Consider the following 20,736-nt stretch of genomic DNA (forward strand, 5'->3'; position numbering starts at 1 on the left):
TAACCTAGCACAGTCCAGGATTGTTCTTTACTCTTACTGGAAGATTGCATGTGATTGGGCTTAATCCTGTGCCCCTTAGTCATCAGGGGATGTCATCGAACTTGCTTGACACCTCTCTATGTAAACCGTCAGTCTGTTTTCTCAGTGATGCTTAGATTTGCAAAGGAGCATAGCTTCCGTGTGAGCACGTAAGGTGCAGTTGCCTGGGCTTTCAGAAACACTTCCTGCCCAGTGGAGCCTGATAAGCCCCTGACAGATTTTGCCACATTCTGCATGGGCTTTAGAAGGAGCTTCTAGGTATTGCAGTGTTTATAAAAATTTGCCTGCAGCAGCTAGCCAGGGTTTTTAGTCAGTCAGTGATTCCAAACATGGACTATTGCTCTGTAACCACACACAGCATAGTTGCCACTCAGTAATCGTAACAGCTAATTATGGTTTTAGTTTTTGCTGTCTCATGGCTGCCTTTCCTGTAATCTCTTAGTACATGGGGTCTGGGTTTTGGTTTTCTTCTGCAGAAAGATTCTTTGAGCATTTTGTGTATGACAGTCTGGCCATTTGTGTCCATCCCAGCTGACTGAGAACCAGTGGGTGTCATTGTACATGTCTGCTCTCTGTGCTGACTCTTCTGCTGGGGCAGCAAGCTGCCCTGACCTTTCTACAATGCCATCGACACATGCACAGTTAGCCTGAGGCTCAGGTGTACCCCTCCACTCTACCAGCACTCTGGTGAGAAAAAAGCTGTCATGTAGAGACAGTTTCTACCTTATAGATTTGGAACAGAGGTAATTAGGGTAGCCAGCGTAGTAGTGAAAGCATGGCTGCATACCCAGGCCATTGCAACAGGAGATGACCGAAGTAAAGAGTCATTCTGGGGTTGTTTAGAGCTTTGGGGTTTACCAAACTGAGTTTCAGGTATCCCAGAGTGAAAAGGAAACATGGAAAGCAAGCTAAGCTGTTTACCCCAGGCCCCTTGAGTTGGAAGCCTCAAAAGTGCTCAGCATATTGCATGATCATCAACTGTGCTAACTGTGGAGGGTGTCGGTCGTGCCCTGGGCCCTTCGCAACTGTCCTGCGCTCCTGTTTGGGCTACGAATGTCTTCATTCACTTGCTAGGTGAATAGATTATCAAGCTCTGGAGCTGCATTGCTCCAAGCTAAGGAGGCTGGATCTGCATGTTCCTGTTCGGTCAGTCCTAACCTAAGACATAAATCTTGTGGGTTTTGGCATGCCAGACTGCTTGCTGCCTGTTTCCATGGTAGTGCTGCCATACATTTTCCATTCTTATTCTCTGGTGAGCTGCAGTCCTGTGTGCTATCTTTTTGGTTCAAAGAGGGCGCTTTGCAATCATGGTTAAATGCTCACATCCCCCTTTTTACCCTTGCTCTGTATGCTGTAAGGCTTCACGCATAGAACAGGAAAGAGGAAAGAAGGCGAGGTGCCCGGAGCTTGCCAGGCAGCCTGCCCCGGGTGTTGTGCGTAGCAGGCAGGAGTAGGGAAGCTCAGCTTTAGGAGAGGGAGCTTGAGTAAGGCAGTGAGATTGGGAAGCCAGGCAGTAACTCCTAAGCCAGAAGATAGCTCTTAATTTTGCTTGGTTGTCATTCCTTAAGCAGGCATTTGAGAGACTCGGCAAAATGGGCCTTAAAGCCAAATCTTGTTTGGTGAGGATGCTAGAGATGGTTGACTGGATGTTCTTGCTCTCGGTAGCCTCGGGGAGCTGGGCTATGTGGGGAAGGGCTGTCAGAGCGTGCACTGGGTGCAAGGAGGCTCACTCTTGAAAATCATTCCCATACTGACATCCGGATCCTTCTGAGAATTGTCCTTGGCGCTCAGCTTCTGGATTTCCCAGATTTGACCACAGGTTAAACAGTTTTGGGTGTGTGCACGCGTGTTGTGGTGGGTTTTTGTTGTTCCAATTGGCTACTGTGGCCTTAGGGCTTGTCTTTTGCTTTTACTTTTACTTCTTCCTTTCTTCCTTTCTCCAGTGAGTGGGGTTTAGGAATAGACTGGCTAATCTGGTGCTTTAATGATGGCCAAAATAGCCTTGGTATCCCTGGTCACTCATGAAGTTATAGTGGCGCAAACCACCTGACTTCATCCATCTCCTTGAGAGTCCTTCCTCCCTTTCGTGTTTGTTAAGAAAGGGGGTGTGCGTGTGTGGCGTTTGCTGTAAGGACAGGTAGGAGCAGAAGCCCAATGCTTGTGATACAATAACGCTCCAACTGCCTTCATCAAGTCCCACAGTTGCTTGTCTTGGCCACAGAGAGAAAAAACACTTCTTGTTGCTCTCTGATAATAAGCTGGTCTGGTGTCCTGATGGGAATCCACCTTCAGCAGAGCCCCAGGGCCTGCACAGCTAATTGAGGAGATTTTTAAGCTGAAGCCTGGCTCAGCCAGGCTGCTGACTGTTTCACCTGGCAACTAACAGGCCTTTTTTTGCTGCAGTTTGGCCCTGGGCCCTTTCAGAGGCCTCTGGGCACAAGATAAATAATCTCTTTTATTTGTCATAGGCACCTGTACAGTTCCTGGTATGGCTGGCAGTATCTGAGACTCTTGCAATCCTCGGGTGTATGCTGCTGTAAAGCTGAAAGGTGACTTATTCCCGAAGTACAAAGAGCGAGCAGAAATGCATCAAAGGTAACGGAGGAATTCCACAGTGACGGCTGTGGTCGTTTCTTTCTGACCAATGCACAACCAATGTATGCTTCAGCTGTACACATGACTTAATATTTTGGTTGGGCACTTCCAGCTTGCGGTTGTATGACGGGAAGAGAGGAAAAAAGTAAAGTGGTTCTCTAGTGTCAAGGTAAACAGACATCCTCCAGCATGTTTGGGATTTGGCTGAGCGAGTGTGCCCTGGGTTGTACACTGGTGGGAAAATATCTTGTGGGAAGAACCTCTGCGGTCCTGTGAACCTAAAGGAAAGTGGGATTAGACTCTGGGGTTGTACCATGCCTGAGGAATGCCACAGAAGAAAAGGAGAACTGGTCCCTGCAGAGTGTAAAATGTAGTGTTAACAACGGGACACTGTGTCCATGCTACTGTTACAAAAGGTTTTAGCTCAGAGACCTGTCAGCATTTAATTACAGTTGACTTTTAAAACAGTCTTTCTTGTAGGTAAAGGAACGTTTTATTATTAAATCTGCACTTAACTTCACAGACTCAGGAATTTTGAGTGTTTGATTTGGTTGCAGAGGCAATTAAGCACCTAAATCCCTTTTGAGATGAGATCATGCCAGTTCTTTCTGTAAGAAGGGTGTACAGTGTTTACTTCTGCTTTTTATACAACTGCCATTTATGTTGGGGTTGTTTTTTTTTTTTTTTTAAATCGTCTTTTGGCTCAAATAACTAAAGCTAACCTCTGTTGTTTTATTGCTATAGCCCTGTGACTGCTGCCTTATAATTATAAAGCACCTGGGAGGAATTTAGCCTAACAGTGATCTTCCTTAAACATGTTGTTACATCACCCATGAAAAGATCAGAGAGGTAACCCTTTGCCCTAGGTAAATTGTAGAAAGTAGAGCGGCATAAGTAAGCTGGAATTAAAATTTCGCAAAAACAATGTATGGGTTCACTATGGAGAGGACTGGATGACTTGAAATGAAACTTGCCTCTCAGAGAAAGGAGATGTCCTGCTGATCAAGTCCAGGTTGAGTCACCATCCCTGGAGGTATTTAAAAGACATGTAGATGTTGCACTGAGGGACATGGTATAGTGGTGGACTTGGCAGCGTTAGGTTTACTGTTGGACTCGATGATCTTAAAGGTCTTTTCCAACCTATAGGATTCTGTGATTCTAAAGAAATCTCAGAAACAGGCTGGTTCTACTTAAGTGTAGGTGGTCTCCTGAGACCATGGAGTGAAGTAGAAAGGCTGATAGCGCCAGAAGTCACGCTGCTGTTCAAAATGTCCCCCCCTACCATAGTTTCAGGTAACAGCTAAGATGTGCTGTAATGCTAGGTGTGATCCAAACAGCTGATGGATGACCATCAACACTGTTTTCAGCACAAATCCAAAGCATAGCCCCATACTAGCTACTATAAAGAAAATTAACTCTATCCCAGCCAAAACCAGCACAACTTGGATACAGACCCCTTAGATTTTTGGTCCCAGCTGCCAAGCAATTGAATGGATGCTCAAACAAGACTGATCTCAAAGGATAGTACTGCCCCACACTAAAAACCAAACAGTTCATACCACAGACATTAGGAGCATCATCTGAAAATTAGTGTGTTTCTCCCTGTGTTGAGATGAGAGTGGTTAAGATCTTTTGTGGTGTGAAGCACTCTGGGACCAGCAGATTGAAAATCCCACATATGAAGTGCCCTGTAGCTCTTAACCAATGTGGAAGCTCCCGTGGTCACCAACAGGTTTCAGAGCAGTGGCCTTCAATGATGAAGGGAGCGGTTGACACCTCAGAAGTGTTGGAAGCTGTCTGGTTTGCTGTTTTCTTAACTTAGTTTCTAGTCATTATGAAAGTACATTTTAACATGGACTTAGGTTCTTTGTCAGTCAGCACTGGATTCTCTAAACCTTGCAGCTGTGGAATCATGCAGTATGAGGAGATGCCTGACGTTGCATGATTTGTTTTTTTATATAAACACTATTAACGCATAGCTTCACTTAAATGATAGTCCTTTTCCCCGAGACTTTTTGTTTACATGTTATTTAATAACCAGTCATATTGATATGCAGCCCCACTACCGATTGCAGGTAGCTCGCAAGCATTTGACTACATTGCCTGATTATTCCTGGTATTTTTCTCGAAGAACATGAAACACCACTCTCACAGACTCATATGCAGTTCTCTCTTCAAAACTCTTGCTTGGAGACTGCTGAGGAAGTGTGCCTGCTCTTAAATATAGGACCTTTTTGTTAGAATGACCTGTGTTAAGTAAGGGTTTGAAGCTCTCAGCCGCAGGAGAATATGCAGTGTATATCTGTGGAAAGCAATCTCAGTGCTGCCTGAAAACAAGACTCCTAAAATTTGAGACATGACCATCATTTGTGGTTATCAGTGTTGCTGGGGTTCATCCCCTTTGGAAATGAAGTCCCACTTTCTCGGGGAAATAACCTGCGCAACTGAAACCGAGGGAGTCGAAGTACCTTGGTATTTCTGAGAAATCCTCTCTCAGCCTCACAAGGTGCGTACCCCTTGAGAAGTCCGCAGAATTAATTCATAGCTCTTGAAAGCGTTGGCTGAAGAAGGGGCCGCTGGATGGTGCTGTTGTCTTGTGGTTGGCCAGCATAAAAACTGGTTACTGAAGAGGCATGACCTGTACCGTTAAGGAATTCCACTAGAAAACTAGTCTTTTTAGAAGGTGAGGGTCTGGGATTCAAGACTGACAAGCATGGTGGTGATGTGTAATAACATTATATCAGTTTATGAGAAATTTATGTCTCCTGGTCAAGAAGGGAAAGTTAAAGTAGCCTGGCTAGTCATGAGCATTTGGGAGACCATATTCATGAAGGCTATGGAATGGTGAGCAAACAAGAAAGCAACACCACCAATCTGGATGCAAACCCCAAGTCTGAAAGGCAGTAGGTAAGGGTTTGGTCTAAACCGATGTCTTTGAGCTTTCACTAAGTTGTACATTTCTATTTCAAATAAGCTGCTCAGCTGAAAATCAAAAGAGCAATGAAGAGTTAAAAAGGAAGAAGTCAGAAGTTGTTTTAGGAAGGCAGTTTATCCCAGAGAACACAAGTGAGCATGTGTATCCGTGCACCATAGGAGGGAATCTACACACAGACTTTTCCAGAGGTAAAGAGTAATAAGTCCAGAAGAAAAGCTACGTGTATGCACAGCTTATGTAGTTACCTACAGCTTATGTAGTTACCTACAGCTTATGTAGTTACCTACAGCTTATGTAGTTATGTAGTTACAGTTATGTAGGTCAAAACAGAAGCATTTCAGAGAAACATGATACCATGCTCTGTGAAGACTTGCATGATCTGACTTCATTCCCGTTGTTGCCCTGCAGGAGCAGAATTGCAAAGTTTGAGCCTTAGATCTGCTGAGGCAAACACTGTCAGGATCAGGGATTGCACGGAGTCAGGGTTGAAAGTAAGACCACCATGTGATTATATTTGGCGCTAGGTGATGGTTTGAAGCGGTGTCCTAAAGGAAAGGGCTTTAGAGCAAAATAAATTTCAAAAACTTTCTGCTAAAGTGTTGTGACTAAGATGTTGGTCAAGTAGGGGCTTTTAATATCATTAGTGCTTTTGAGTACCGTTGCTTTCAGGCGCACAATTTGACATGGCTTAAAGGGTCTGTCTTTTTCTTTCTGAAAGTGAAGAAGGGGAGGACACTTCTTCAAAAACTATTGATGTTTAAGAAAAAAAAAGGAAATTAAGTGTATTGTGTGACTTGACCTTTGGGCTTCCTTGAGCTTAAACAGGCCACTTTATGTCATTTTATCTGCCTTTTACCATGTGTTTAAAATAGGGCCATTGCTAGTTGCCTACCTGGTTAGGAGGTTAAAAGGAAAAGTTAAATAGTGTTTATGACATACTGTATATGTTTAAGGCATGGAGTTCTGTCAGAGGAAGAGATTAGAATTGGACTGCTTTCAAACGCTAGTTTTAATAAGCTGTGTGTGACTTCAGAAAGGAGTGATTTCTTCCTTCATTTTGTTGCTGTTCTCATAAAAAGAGTATGTATCTGTGTATATATGCCTACGTACGTGCATGTGCATGTTTCATCACCGCTTTCTGCAAGGTGTTAGGATGCTGACTGTTGTGACCTCTGGGTTGTAAAATCAAGTTGCAAAATGCATTGGTTTAAGAACTGGCTTGCCTTTTTTTTGTTTGGTTGGTTTTTTGTCCACCAGTTTGGGCTAACTACTTGCAAATTACTTGAATCCAAAGAGTGTTTGTGAAAGCTGGGGAGACAGAGGGCAGAGGGTTAAGTGTTTACTGCAGGAATTTGTGGCTAGCTCATTGCCTGAGATGGAGTGCTTCAGGTGCAGTTATGCTTCCAGCGCTTTTTTGTCTCTGCAAAAGCTGTCAAGGAGGTCATATGTGGCTGTTTTGCACCCTGTCATCCAGTGAAGAGCTAACTCTGCCTTTTCAGCTCACAGTCCTGGCATTCCTCGTTAAAAATTCCTGATGGCTACTTGAAGCTTTCCTTGTTCATGTCTGTGCAAAGATGTAGGAAAGTTATTAGGAGCTAGCGATAGCCAGAGGGCTGATAATATAGCTGAAAGTAAACGATTAGATGGTTTGTAAAAGATTAGTAAAGTAAAAGATGAGATGGTACGAGGTGTCATTCTCTTTATGCTTTTCAGAGTGTGCTGCCAGCTATTTTGCCTGCTTGGTGGCAAAAATGGCTTATTCCTCTACAGGAGAGCAGTGCTTAGTGGTACGAGCAGTATTGTTTTGTTAGTTATCAACTAGTTCTGTTTTCTCCCTTCTCAAATGAGAAACTTCGGCTACGTGTGTTCTTGTCAGTATGCCTTCTGTGACCTTGCAAGTAAAGTCAGCATGTCTAACTACGACAGAGTGCCTTAAAGTTGCTGTGGGAACGAGTTTGGAATATGGTGTGTTCGGGGTGGCAGTGGGATAATAAAGGTTCTGCTCAGCCAAGCAGAAATGCTGATTTCACATTAGGGCGGGATCAACTATATAGCAATGAGCTCACTGTAGCTTTTAGTGATAGAATTTCAAGTTGTCTCACGTTTAGTTAGTGCATGAAAGATAACACTGAGAAAGTAAACTTGCTTTCCTTGCCCCGCTCCTCTCCTTTCTCAGCCAGAGTGCATCATGATATGCTGGTCGTGGGCCACCATTTCTCTCTCCCTGTCACGGCAGGGAGAGCATCCGTGCTGTGTGACACGGCTTCCCAAAGCCACTTGGGTTGCTGGCTAGAGGGAGCTGTGTGGGTGACGAGGTGCTGCTGGTAGACGGGTAAGGAATTGAAAGAGGACGTGGGTCACACGTTTTTAAAATTCTTGATCACATATGGGTCACGGCATGATGCCGCTGGAAAAGCAGACAGTGCTTCAGGTTTAGTCATGCCCTGTGCTTATTATAGTTCTGCTGTGGGATTCCAACAGCTTGCTAACTGCGAGTGCCTATCATTAGATAGTCATCCCAGCAGCAATCTGCCTCGTGGGTGGGAAGAGCCATTGACAGCTGCCCGGAGACACTGGGTGGGAAGAGCTGATGCACAGACAAATTACATGCTAATCCCAAGTAGGGAAAGGGGTGTGATGCCAGCCATGCAGGACAGGGATTTGCCAGGCAGGTGTCTGCAGACCTGGTGGCTCCCCAGAACAGGCATTCCTCTACTTCTGCCAGTGCTGGCCTTGCTCTCCCAAATCAGTAAACGCTTGGGCAAAGCGTGAATAGAAATAACATCGCTGGCAATCTAACTCTCCTATGCCTAGGTGCATATGAGGGACATGAGGAAGGTTAACGCGGGCGTTTCTGCAGTGTAAGCTGCATGCAGGAAAATTCTTCTGCCCGAGTTCCTGCTTTCTTGCTGAGCTTTGACTGCAAGAATAGTGAAGAGAAAGCATGCGAAAGCTCTCCAGGGAATGAGCAGCAGGATGGGCTTAAGAAGGACCAAGCACTACGCCAAAGCTTGCTTTTCAGCAGCTGGTATCTTCTAATATGAAATCACAGCCCAAGATGTAGGCAAAGAATGTAAAAATACAGTGGTGAAAGTGACTTTCAATGCTGATGGCTAGTTTTGCTTTTTGTTTTTAACTCAGCTCAGAGTTAAATTTGAATTTACTTACATGATGAAGATATCGTAACTTCCTGTTTTTGAGAATCAGACTGGCATTTAAATACAAGCTTAAGTCTATTTATGTAAGCGTCATGCAGAGTATTCTCACCAAACTGTTAGAATTCCCTGGTAATTGTGGTGTTTAATTTATGGCCAACTGCATTTAAGAATGACCTCTTTCTAATGTGCTATTTAGTGACTCTCTTTTAGTAGATAAACTCCCCAATTTAGCAATACAAAATTTGTCTTCCTTGCATAATATTCTAAAACTCCATTCAAACAGAAAGAAACCTATAACTTAATGTGATAATTCTGATTTATTGACTCGGGGTAGGTATAAACTCTTCCTGCCTGCACGTTGATAATGTTTGTCATTAAATGGAGATGCTGGCACATATGTATAGGAGGCCTAGGATCTGTAATAAATACAAAGCCCATAAATGTTTAAGGCCCATTACATCTAATTCAACCTTTGACACATCCATTAGTACTGTTAAGTTGAAAATAACTTAAAGGAGATCCAGGAAAACAGCTTAAAACAAATCTGGGAAACTCGGTCACTTACAGAAAATGACCATGATGTTTCAAGACGATGCAAGGCATCTTGGCATTACCTAGAACGTTTGCTTGATTAGCAGACGCTTCACGCAGAAGCACTTCAGCTGACTGAGACCAGAACAACCTCAGCGCTGCCCACCTCGGCCCCTAGCCCGGCCGAGCTCCCCAGTGGCCCGGTGGCCTCCTGGGTGGCCCGGGCCTGGGCATCGGCCTCCGGCGCTGGCCGTGGTGCTGAAGGGCACCGGCGGGGACCTGGGGCAGCGCCCGGCAGCCCCCCGGACAGCTGGTTTGGGCAGCCTGCTCCCACTGGGAGTGACTGGGAGGTGAGACACCCATCACCAGCTAGCCTATCCGGAGCGTAGCTATCTCTCCGTCTCTCTGGTGACATGCTTTAAAGTCCCAGAAGTTGTTGGGACTAGCCTTTCCTTCTACCTGAGGCGACTTTGCCAAGCAGATGGTAGATCCTTAAACAGAGGCTTCAAATGGAGCGTGGTTTATCAAGAAGTGATGTGTTCCCGGTGGGTCTCATTAACCATGCTGAAGGTTTGGAACGTAGTTGGTGTTTATTCTCAGAGTGTAGAAAAATAGGTGTCTAAAAGACCTTTGGAGCAGATGTGCAATTGCTTGCTTGCTTGCTCGGAAAATGTGTGTCTTGAGTTCTTTTGGGAGTTTAGAGTGAAGTCTTCTAATGGGAGGGACGATGCAGCCAACATATCCTTAGCACTGGAACTGCATTTCTATCCTCAAATTTTTACCTGTTTGCAGTGGAGAAGAAAATTAATCTTGTTTCTATGTATTTATTGGTTTGAAGGACTGAATGTCTTCAGGATGACTGTTACGTGGAAAGTGAGGGGTTACTAACATATTAAAAACAAGTATTTCCAGGGCCTAGGATTCCCTGTCTGTAGACTGTGGTGGTGCAGGCTTAGCTAGTAGTAGTAACAGCGGTGTTTTCGGATTCTTCATCCTTTGTCTTCTTCCAGTGAGTCAGCATCTATTTCTGTGCAAAAAGTCATAACATGAAACACCTTTAAAGGCCTGATCCCTACAACAATAAACAATTAAAAGGAAAAACTGAATCCTTGCTCCAGTAGAAAATCAAAGCCAAATCGAGCTTCTAAGGAACACCATTTTGTGATGTCCTTGATAACAGTAATAACAATAAAGGTCAGGAGAGCGCCGTCATCCTGGGACGTGATGTTGCTTGCTTAGAAAAGTGGACCCTGCTGAGACTCTGATCAGGTATGTCCGATAACGGAGATGGAACAGCCGTGTTTATTTCTAGAATGTGTCAGCGAACCTGTTTCTGGTCCTTGCTCTTCTATAACAGTCAGGTATTTATTTACATGGTCTGAAACTCAATGGCTTCTCCCGTAAAATGGAGTTAATGTATCTGAACACTTAGTACCTTTCCTTCCCCTTTCATGTGCTGATGGCATGAGATCTTAGTAAGACAGATGGAAGGGGAATGGGATATTCCTGACAGAAGATTATCCTGTTGCCAACAAGGACAGTTTCACCCTGACCCTAGTGGCATGTTCCTGCCCCCTTCCCCACTGCGCTGCTGTGCGGGGGGAGCAGGGTAAGCTGGGACTAAGCCTCAGAGTTCTTGTTACTTTCCTTCCTGCCCTCGGTATAGTTTAGAGAGATTATTTTTCTTGGTAGGTGACCAAATCTGAGGTCCAATACATCTTTGGATGTATTGCTTTTGAGGGCACTTTATTACCTTACAAGGAATTAAATTATAAATATTGGTGTTGTAAAATATAATTTTGGGAGGATATTGCATGTTATAAAATACCATGATGATGCAGTGGACATAGAAATCTATCAAACTATTGGTAAAATGGTCAAAAGCAAAAAATTGGTTTTTGCTTTGCGTGCTAATCCATACTGAGGAAAACAAAAGAAATCAAGGATCTCATTGATAGCCTTGCGCTGTGAAGAAAGTGTGCGTTGAAAAAACTAAATGGATAAGCATGTATCCGTGCCTGAGTATTTTGTATATATGGACCCTTCTGTTTTAAAATACTAGCAGCTAATTCGAAAATTAATTGAGAGCACTACATTTTGATTTGAAATATAGACAATCTATATAGAAGTCAGTGACCTATTCAAGCAAGTAAAATGAATAACAGCAGGAAATCCGAATATACTAGCACAACCTGTTAATACAAAACCTTCTCTTCTCCTGTTGGATGTAAGAAAATTACTAATGATGTGTAAATTGGAAAAGGTCTTCAGTTTAGAAATCTGACTTCAGGTTACTTGGGTTGTTCTTTTTTTGCCTTTTTTTGATTTTTGACTCAACTGACTGTGCAGCCAAAAACATAGGATATAGTAGGTTCTGCTACCTCTGTCCTCAGCAGGCTCAGGCAACATGGGACAGAATGTTTGAGCGCAATAAAACTCTCTCCTGCTAATCAAGCTAATTCCTCCTTAGCGGAAGGATAGCTGAAAATGAGCTGAGGGTACTGATGGATATTTGTCGTTTGTTTTTATAATGTTATAAAATATGTTATATTCACATGATTCTAGCACATTTTTGGTCCCTGCAGCTACACCCTCTGCTGTATCATGCTGTAAACCAGGGTGATAAATGCGATAGGTCAGTGACCGTACTCTGCAGGTTATTCGTATGGTACCCTGTATGAGTCGGGCGCCAGTCTGTACCTGCGGCCAGTTCTTTCTGCGTAGCTACCACCTCCACCGTCACTTCTTACGGCGGGTCCACAGTGTAATTGCTGTTTTGCCTGCAGCTGTGAAGAGTCCGGTCACGTAACTCTGGATGTGGGCAAGTGTTTCATCTCGCTCACTGTATCTGCTGTCTCTGTGTGTTACCTGTTCACTGAGAAAGGCCATGTGCACGTTTGAAAAGCCACTACAGGACTGAATGAACAACTTGTATTTTTCTTTTCTGCCTCCTACACTGCAGATATATCTTATTTGTGTTACTGATAGGATGCTGGGGCAGAAAAAGATAAAGCCTGCTTTTTCACGTCCCAGGCTGAGTGAGTTTTCGATCTGATTTCAAGCCCTGCAAGCAGTACTCAGAGTTGGTACGCACAATGATGGTAGAAGCTTTAAAGCACTCAGAGTTGGAGGAGAAGTTACAGTCTTTTAGGGCTGAAAAACTGTTTTCCTTTTTGTCTGCTCCATTAAATCACCATCGATTTATTAATTGGGGAAGGAATAGAGTGGGGAGGGATTTGGTGTTCAGTGACAAGAGACTGCATCAGATGCTGCATATGAGAATGTGTTTCTGTAGTGCGAGATGGAGTGTACAGCTCTGACCAGATGAAGGCACACTGGAAAAGGTTATACCCTGAAAAGAGTAATCAGGTTTTTCTTCCAGGTCGTGCCTGCCCAGGGTAAGCAGAGGAGAAGTCAGTAAAGAGAGGCCAGATGTAAGTGGGCCCTTACAGAATAAGGGCCAAGAACACTGGATTCTGAAGCCCAAGTTCAGGATCTCTCCTAGAACCTGCAGGAGAGATACTGGGACTGCTTCTGTAAGCAGGGACTCTTGGAAGGATTATGAAGAACGTGGTTCAATTGCCAAGGGAGAGGGAATATGCTGCTTAGCAGTGGATGGGACTTGGCCAGCAAAGGTTATTAAACTGCAAACTCTGGATACTTTTGTAGTTTTAGGCACTTCTCTGTATAAAGCCAAAGAGAGGCTGTTGTTTTAATGCTTCCAGGAATGCTTGGTCACAATATAAATGTGGATGCTAAACATTACTTAAGTATTACACATGCCTGACCGATTGGGTAAGACATGTCTGAATTGTTCTGCTTGCTGCTAGAATGCAGCATATTCTGGGAGACAGGCTAAAACTCAAGTCAGCAGCTATGAAAACTGCAGCAGTTTGGGCCTTAACTGGAGGAATTTGTACAGCTGCACTGCGGTCCTCTGCTCAGGATTGTGACTCCAGTGTTACGCCAGTGTACATAGGAAAAGACATGTGAAATCTCTTCTCCTTAAGTCCATGGGAGCTGTGTTCAGTGCCATTTCCTAACACGGCACCTTCGGCAGCAATAAAACAGACTGTGTTTCACTGGTGATCAAAACTGCCCTTGGAGAAATTTAGCTACCTGAGGGGTAGACTGACTCAGGGTTTATGGCATTGGCTAATGACACTAAGTGTGTTTAGAGAGATTCAAAGGAGAACAGGGCTGCCACATTAGAAACCTTGCTTCCTGTTTTTGCTTGAAGTTTTGAGCTATCCTCCTCAGACTTAACTAAAACCTGCTTCTCTTAAGTTGGTTGATAGCACAAGGTGGGAAATGGATATACAGAAGGATGATGAGCTTGATCTCCCTAAAAAGCAAGAATCATCCCCCCCCCCCCCCCCTTAAGTTACCTTTGACTTTTTTTTTTTAACTGCCACTTTTCATGCTTGTACAGCTCTGCTAGTATTATGGATTAGTTGTGCTGTGTTCATGATAACAATTTGTGGACAGTTTTGAGAGGGCTTGACACTTGTATCATCCCTATACCTGCGGCAGGGATGCTGACACACAGACGGTGAATAATGTGCCTATAGCTACCAATCTTACTGCGAATACAGGTGGTGGTGTGGTATTTATGAAATTATCTAGGGACAGGAAAGATTGCTTTTGTTTTCCTGTAGTACTTGGGGGGTCTTTGTTTGAACGTGGTTTTCTTTATGACTCAGAGAAGCTCTTCTGAATCCAAATCTGAAGGTTTTAGGTCTCCCTTTTACAAATGTATTTAGACAAAGCAATGGGGTGAGCACATTCAGATTTTACTTTGTGTGGTTGCCCTGTAGTGTTTTGTGTTCTGACTGCTCAGATTTGCAAATGGTATTTCATGAATGTCATAGATGAAATTCTGTGGGCTGTAGTGCTTGTGACACATTCTCGCTGCTTCCTCATAGTCAGTAAAACCAGTGGACTCAAAATAAATAATGTTCAACTACTCTAATTTTAGCATTGAATTAAGCTAACTTGTTGACTAGCATTATTGTTCCAAAGAGTGTAACATTACCCAAGAAACCAGCAGGCCTCATAGACGTGTTCTGCTGGAGAGTGTTCACACAATATCCACCATAAACTGTTGTCTGTTGCTGTGATACAATCACAGACGATCAAATGGTGGATAAACATTGCATAACTCCTCAAAGAGATCAAGTAACGTGGATAGGTAAGGGATGGAAGGAATTGGGGCATTGGTAGCGATCTGGGCAGGGGTAGAGATCTGAGGCTGGAGAACAGTCTCAGAAATGCCATGTGCTAGGGAGCAAAACAGAGGTAGGTAAAGAACCTTGATGGTGGAGGACAAGAGAGGATGACTTAGCATTAAAGCCGCGTAGGCAGGAAGGAATAGACATCCTAGTTAAAACACTGGCAGAAGTTCCTGTAGGAATCTCCATGCAAGGCGCTTTTTTTTGATCCCGTGCTATCTTAGAAGGATTTCTTCTTCTTGCCACACAAAGGAGTCTGGAGAGATTCCTCAGGAAATATTCCCACAAAAATATGTATGGGAGACTTTTTTTTCCTTAAATTTTGAATAATTTATTCCATCTTGTTGTTTAGTTAGATGTGGCTTCATCTTAAAAAGATGACCACTCTCTTTGTGATGAGTGCTTTTTATAATGTGAGTTTTTCACTGTGTCAGAGCAGCCAGGTAACAGTAGAGTTGTCTTCACTTCCCGAATCACCCCAGACTCCTGACAGTTGTTTGTTTCCTTCATGCATTTATGCAGATTTATTACGTCCATTCTTGTCTTCCCTTAGCAGAAGAGATCAAACAGAAGATAAACCACTCATGCCTGCAGCAGCGCTCCCCCGTTGCCTAACTGCCTGTTCTTATTCTTCTTCCAGACGCACCTTACTCCATCCCACACTGGGGAAAGTGCTTTGGTAAATAGATTAGCTTTGTACTGTGTTCTCAGGGTCAACAACCAGAGAGTCTGGCAGGCTGACAGAAGAGGGAGGATTTCCAGCAAGCTGCTAAATCTCCACTGAAAATGTCTTGCCACTCAAACTGAAGTAAGAGGGAGTCATCTAAACTCTTTGGCTGATTAGTAAGAAAAGGCTTTGGCAGGTTTTTCAACCAGGTGCTTGTCTGACTTAGCAAAGAATTTCGAGTTATTTCAGAAGTGAATTCCCCCACTTACTTTACTGGATGCCGACTCAGAGATAAAGCTTAATAAATTGAGTTCAATTTCACTGCTTTTCAATACAAGAAGGAAGAGAAAGAGCCTGTTAAAAAGAACTGCAGAGCCCATTTTAGAGCTCTTGTTTCTGGTGACCTTTTAATAACGCCCAGCAGGACTGAAAGTAGCAATGGTCAAGTTCCTTGGCTTCAGAAAAATGAAACCTATTTTCTGACGCCGGGCTACTTCAGCCAGTGACATTTGTGGCATGTAACATTTTACAGCGTTCCGGTAACAATTCTACAAATGTGACAACTGGGTGTCAGCTCAGAGAGGAAGCAGTCTTTTTTATGTCTTTGCATCACTAATGAATTCCCTTGTGTTGTGAGTTCTGGCATCTTTAGTTGATTACTCATGCTCAAGTGTGAGAAGAAATAGTACAGAGCTAATTATAATCGCTTTTAATTAGATCCTGCAGCAACTCCTGCAATAAATTTTAAGGATGTGAAAAAATACAATACCAGCAAGGATAGAGTGAAACTTTGTACGTGTAGCTGGAAGGGAAGAGAAAACAAAGATGGAAAAAAAAATAATACTTGGGTGTAGAGCACCACAGGAATTTGATATGGAGAGGATACACAGAAGACAGGAGACTGGCTAATAATTTGCAGCCCAGGAGGTACCATTTCTGTCTAGCTCTCCCTGCATAATCACATACGTGCTATGCTTAATAAAGGGGAGAAGATCAATGCAAGAGATCTTGGCAGTCGGACCAGCTTGAAAGTCTCCACCCATTCCCTGACGACGAGGACTGAACGGGCAAAATCACTGACATAGGAAAAAGCAGGCAGGCCTGCAGCTTTGATGATGCAATTCTTTTCCATAGGCTTGAAAAGGGAAGTCATTCCTTGCAGATTATTTTCATGGCTGTGTTCTCCTTCCCCTCCTGCCCCTCCATCTCCGATGCTCAGGCGCTCTTAACAAATGCTTTTTACCAGATCCCCTGGGTAGTCTGGTAGGCTCTTTCTGCTCCTAGCTTTGCAGTAAGGCTGTAGGAACTGGAAAGAGGGAATTTCTTGCAGGAAACTGGTAGGATCTGGGCTTCCTTTTTATCCCACTTCTGTGCCAGCAGCTGGGAGAAGAGAACACAAAGCATGGTTAAAGCAGCGATCAGGTTGTTTGTTGTTGGTGGAGGGAAGATGGAAGAAGATGGATGGCACTGGTGGAAAGGTACTGCTAGCTTAGTAACACAGATCTTGGGTTTGGGGTTTTTTTTCCCATATTTGGTAGCAGAATTCTGCTGACGTAGGAATATTGATTGATGGGCATTTAAATAGGGGTTGGGTTTGTTGTGATTATTTAGTCTGAACGTAGATGGTTTCTCTGTGGTTGAAGTGAATGATGCACGCGGTCTGTGAGTTTGGTGCTGCTTTACAACCGAATCTCAAAATGCCACCTGTCTCTGCGGCAGAGAGCGTGTAGATATGGTACTGGAACCGTAATGCCCTCCTGCAAAGCTGTGCACAAAGAAGTGTAGAAACACACAGACGTGTAAGTATTCTGCTGATATTTGGGAACTCGGTGGAGTAGCTAACAAAGCAGGAATTTCTGACGAAATCTCTGGTCGCACAGGAGTGTGAACCATTTCAAACTGCCATGCGATGTCCTGAATGTGAAACAGGTCTTAGAAAACTGTTCTGTAGAAAGGTCTCACAAAATTCCATGCTTAAACAATGTGTCATTACGTGCCTCCTGTAACATTAGCAACAGGAGCGAGCAGTGTTATCCTGTGAGAGGCAGGTTTTAGACATTATGTATTGTGATATGGTTAGCTGTAAGTCTCCTGTGTCTTTTCTGTCTGTGATTAACGCAAAGAAAGTGCTTTCAAAAAATCATCTTGTAAGTACATAACTGGATGACTGGTGGTTGTTAAACCGCATTGTCGTCCATGCTTTGCAATGTGTCAGAAGAGTGAACAGCAAAAGACAAATAGAAATCCCAGATGAGTAACAGAAATTAATAAGTGCTTTCAGGTGGTAAAAGAATTTTCTTGGCTACTCGGTGGTGTGGACAGAGTACTGACTGAAGAAAAATGAGGGGATCTGATCTTTTTGGGACAGTCGAGCTCCTTATACATGATGCTTTATCCCTCCTTGTCTTTGTTGCCTTTCACGTCATTTCCCTGTCGAGAATTAATTTGTCTATAAGCTCTTCAAGGCAGGGTTCTCCCACCAAAGGCACAACAGGACTAGGAGTTCAACTGGGACAGTCCTTCAGACCAATAAATGACGGTAGCACGTTTGCTGTCTCCCTGGCCGGAGCCCTGTGTCAGCACAGCTGATTTCTTTGCAACGGTGCCTTCCTCTTCCTCTTCCTCTTGAAAAAGCAAGCTCAAAGGTTTTCAAAACCTGAGTTTTGATATTTTTAACTTGATGCATTAGCTTTGTCAAGTTGTTTTTATCTGCTGTCTACTGTAGCTTGTTTAAAATCTGCAGTGACAATAATATGCTGACAAATATAATGCTTTTTGCTTTCAGCTTTTCAAAGTTCCTTTAAAAAAAATAATCCCAAGTCTTTAATTTTGTTTACTACTCGATGCCTTAGACTCTTCAAGCATTCTAAAAACAAAGCAAGGAGGAAAAAAAAAGTTAACAGGAAAATTCTTAAAGGCTTCCTTTTAAAAGTCTTGAGCTTGTAGATTGATCAATTAGGTCAAGTTTTGCAGGAAATAAACCCGCACCTTGTAAGGCTGTGCACAAGTTTCCTTCCAGAATGGCTGAAATGCATGGCTGGGAACCCTCTCCCTCCACTTCAGTCTCTCTGCGCTTTTGTGTTCATTCATTTCCAGACTCTCTGAGAAGGAAGTTTGCCTTGCTGCTTGTACGTGGAAATGAAAGCATAGAGAAGTTAAAGAAAGGTGACCAGGGCCTCTGGGCAAGTCAGCGGTGTTTTCTGAAATTCAAGTCAGGGCCTCTGAGTGACATCCTGGTCCCACTGGCAAAACCACTGAGAGAGGCAGGTTTCTGCACTTCCTTAGTATTAATAACACAAATAAATTAATTCCTTTCTTCTGCGATTCTCAAAATGCCTTATAAAAGGAGTTGAGGCTCTTTATCCTCATTCTACAGACAGGGAAACTCGGGCCATATGCAACAACATGCCGTTGCTCAGGCCTTTTAGCGGGACAGTGGCATCCTCAGGAATAAATTGCACATCCTTTCTGTTCCAGATGAGTGCCCTAGCCACCAGGCACCTCTGCCATCCCCTGCTGCACAAGGCTTGTGTAAGCAGCTTGTCATCGCTAGGCAGGATTTGAGAGGACTAATTGGCAGCGCTGGTAGCGTGCTAGCTGGGCAGAGTGTCGTTTTCCTCCGTGCATCACGTTGCACTGCCTGCTTGTAATCTGAGATAATGGAAGCTGAGGGAAGCAATGCGTGCAATATTATACAAGAGCCAGTGCGGTGGGGACAACGCGGTTCTATAAATACAAGCCGCAGATGCCTGACCCTAATGGGAACTAGAGCAAGCCCTATAGCCAATAGGGGATTTTGTTGTTTCTGAAGGGCTGGGACACGTATCCTCCTTTGGCAAGCAGAAGCTATGACTTACAGTGTAGATGTTCTTCTCCTGTCCATTTCTTTGAACACCATTTTCCCCTCCTTTCCTCGCCAGTATTAATTTTGGGGCCTTACATCCCCGCTTTCTCTCCTCCCGATTGCTTCCTTCATACCTTCTTCACTGCCGTGGTGGGACTCAGTGGGGGCCTCTGAGTCATCTCTAATAGCCTAACTCTGCATCCTTCGAAGTCTTTTTAAATTACCTGTCTCTGATCCAGTGGGAATGGTGACAGGTCCTCTTTAGAGCTCTTGACAATCCTTCCCTTAATAATGACCAAAAATCAGATTAATAAAAGATGTTCAGCAAGTGCATGGTACAAGTCTTCAGAGGTGTAGACAGGGTATATATAAACTAGTGATTTTATAACATATGGATATAATAGTGCATTTTAAAGTGATTCTCAATGCTACCTCAACAATTACAACAGATGAAATAGGTTGGGTTTTTGGTCTTTGTTTGTTTGTTTGTTTGTTTTTCTTTTTGAAACACCTCTAAACAAATATGTTGGGGACTGAACTGGGCCTTTTCCAAGAGAATGTTCTGCTTCCTCATGTTTTTAGTAGGGATTGGGAGGGCAATACTGACATGCGGCAAAAGCTAGTAGACTGGGACGGAGCTGGCCTGAGCAGTGATCTGACTCCAGCCTGTCATCCCTGTGAGAGAGGTCAGAAGCCCTCTGGTAGGGTGCCCAGAGGCTTGGCAAGATTCGGTGGTGCAAACAGCTTGCTTCCTTCTTTCCAAAGAAGGGCCTTGGAGGAAGGAGTGGAGAACTGGGCACGGAGCGTGGACTAGAGGACTAGACCATTGCTTGGTCTTAGGGTCCGGGCAGGCCTCTGGGTGGGAACGACCCCCTCCCATCTCCATTTTTTTGGCATCTCTGCAGGATGGGAGTGATGGACTGCTGATGTTGAAAGGAATAGAAAGAGGCAATTCTCAAAGGGAGCAACCAAGAGGGAGGCTGAGGGCTACTTTTCCTGGCATCTGCTGTTGCTGAAGTTTTGCAGGAAATAAACCTGCACCTTGTAAAATAAAGAAATCTGCTGTTGCGTTGGGGGAGCCTACTCTGAAAAGGAGTGCCTGGTACCTCTTCTCTTCTTGTCACTTGTAGGTAAGAAAGAAAAACTGGTAGAAGTGTCTTGAATTTACCTCAGGTAGAGCAGGTGAACTGCTATGTCTGCAGTTCTACCTTGGCTTTCAAACACGTCTTTTTGTGATCAACTGCCTCCTCTGGAGTGTATTCCTGCCGCAGCTTTACACCTATTTCCTGGCACTTGGTGCATGCCCTGCCTCAGCAGGGGCAGGTTTTGTATGTCCTGTGCTGCGAAGCAGGCTCTCAAGAGAAGGAATTGGCTTTCACTTAACCTTTGTATCTCCTTCTGTGATTTATCTTTAAAGGCACATCTCAAGCGTTCAGCGCTACAGCGTGCTTTAGTATGCCCTCTTACTTGTCTGAAAACTGTGCTAGCTGTAGAAGCCAGAAGTGTACATTTTAATAGGCAGTTAAAAATAGCTTTGTTTGTTTTAAAGCACCCTCCCCTACCTCGTATTAATTTCCATGGAGTTGAAGAATTTTAAGTTCTCTTGGTTTCTGTGATGGCTGCACACTGAATTTGGAATATTACCCCTTCCAAACAGGTTTTAATGACATCAACAGTAAGTTCCTTCCAATGTACTGAAATCCTTACAAGCTGTTATGACTGAAAGGAGAGATAAC

The 20,736-nt window shown here is 43.8% G+C and overlaps 1 protein-coding gene across 6 annotated transcripts in view; it reads left to right on the top strand.

The window, feature by feature from the left end:
* The first annotated feature begins 2,511 nt into the window (after positions 1 to 2,511).
* The window catches only part of SLC4A4 (solute carrier family 4 member 4), a 227,753-nt gene continuing 209,528 nt past the window's right edge, over positions 2,512 to 20,736 (top strand). For all 6 annotated transcript variants that reach the window (XM_075501329.1, XM_075501335.1, XM_075501332.1 and 3 more), the window contains exon 1: positions 2,512 to 2,634. In XM_075501329.1, the coding sequence (XP_075357444.1) occupies positions 2,624 to 2,634 (11 nt within the window). In that variant the 5' untranslated portion in view covers positions 2,512 to 2,623. The remainder of the gene's footprint in view (positions 2,635 to 20,736) is intronic.

Source organism: Mycteria americana, chromosome 4, assembly GCF_035582795.1.
Source record: "Mycteria americana isolate JAX WOST 10 ecotype Jacksonville Zoo and Gardens chromosome 4, USCA_MyAme_1.0, whole genome shotgun sequence".
Classification (NCBI taxonomy): Eukaryota; Metazoa; Chordata; class Aves; order Ciconiiformes; family Ciconiidae; genus Mycteria; species Mycteria americana.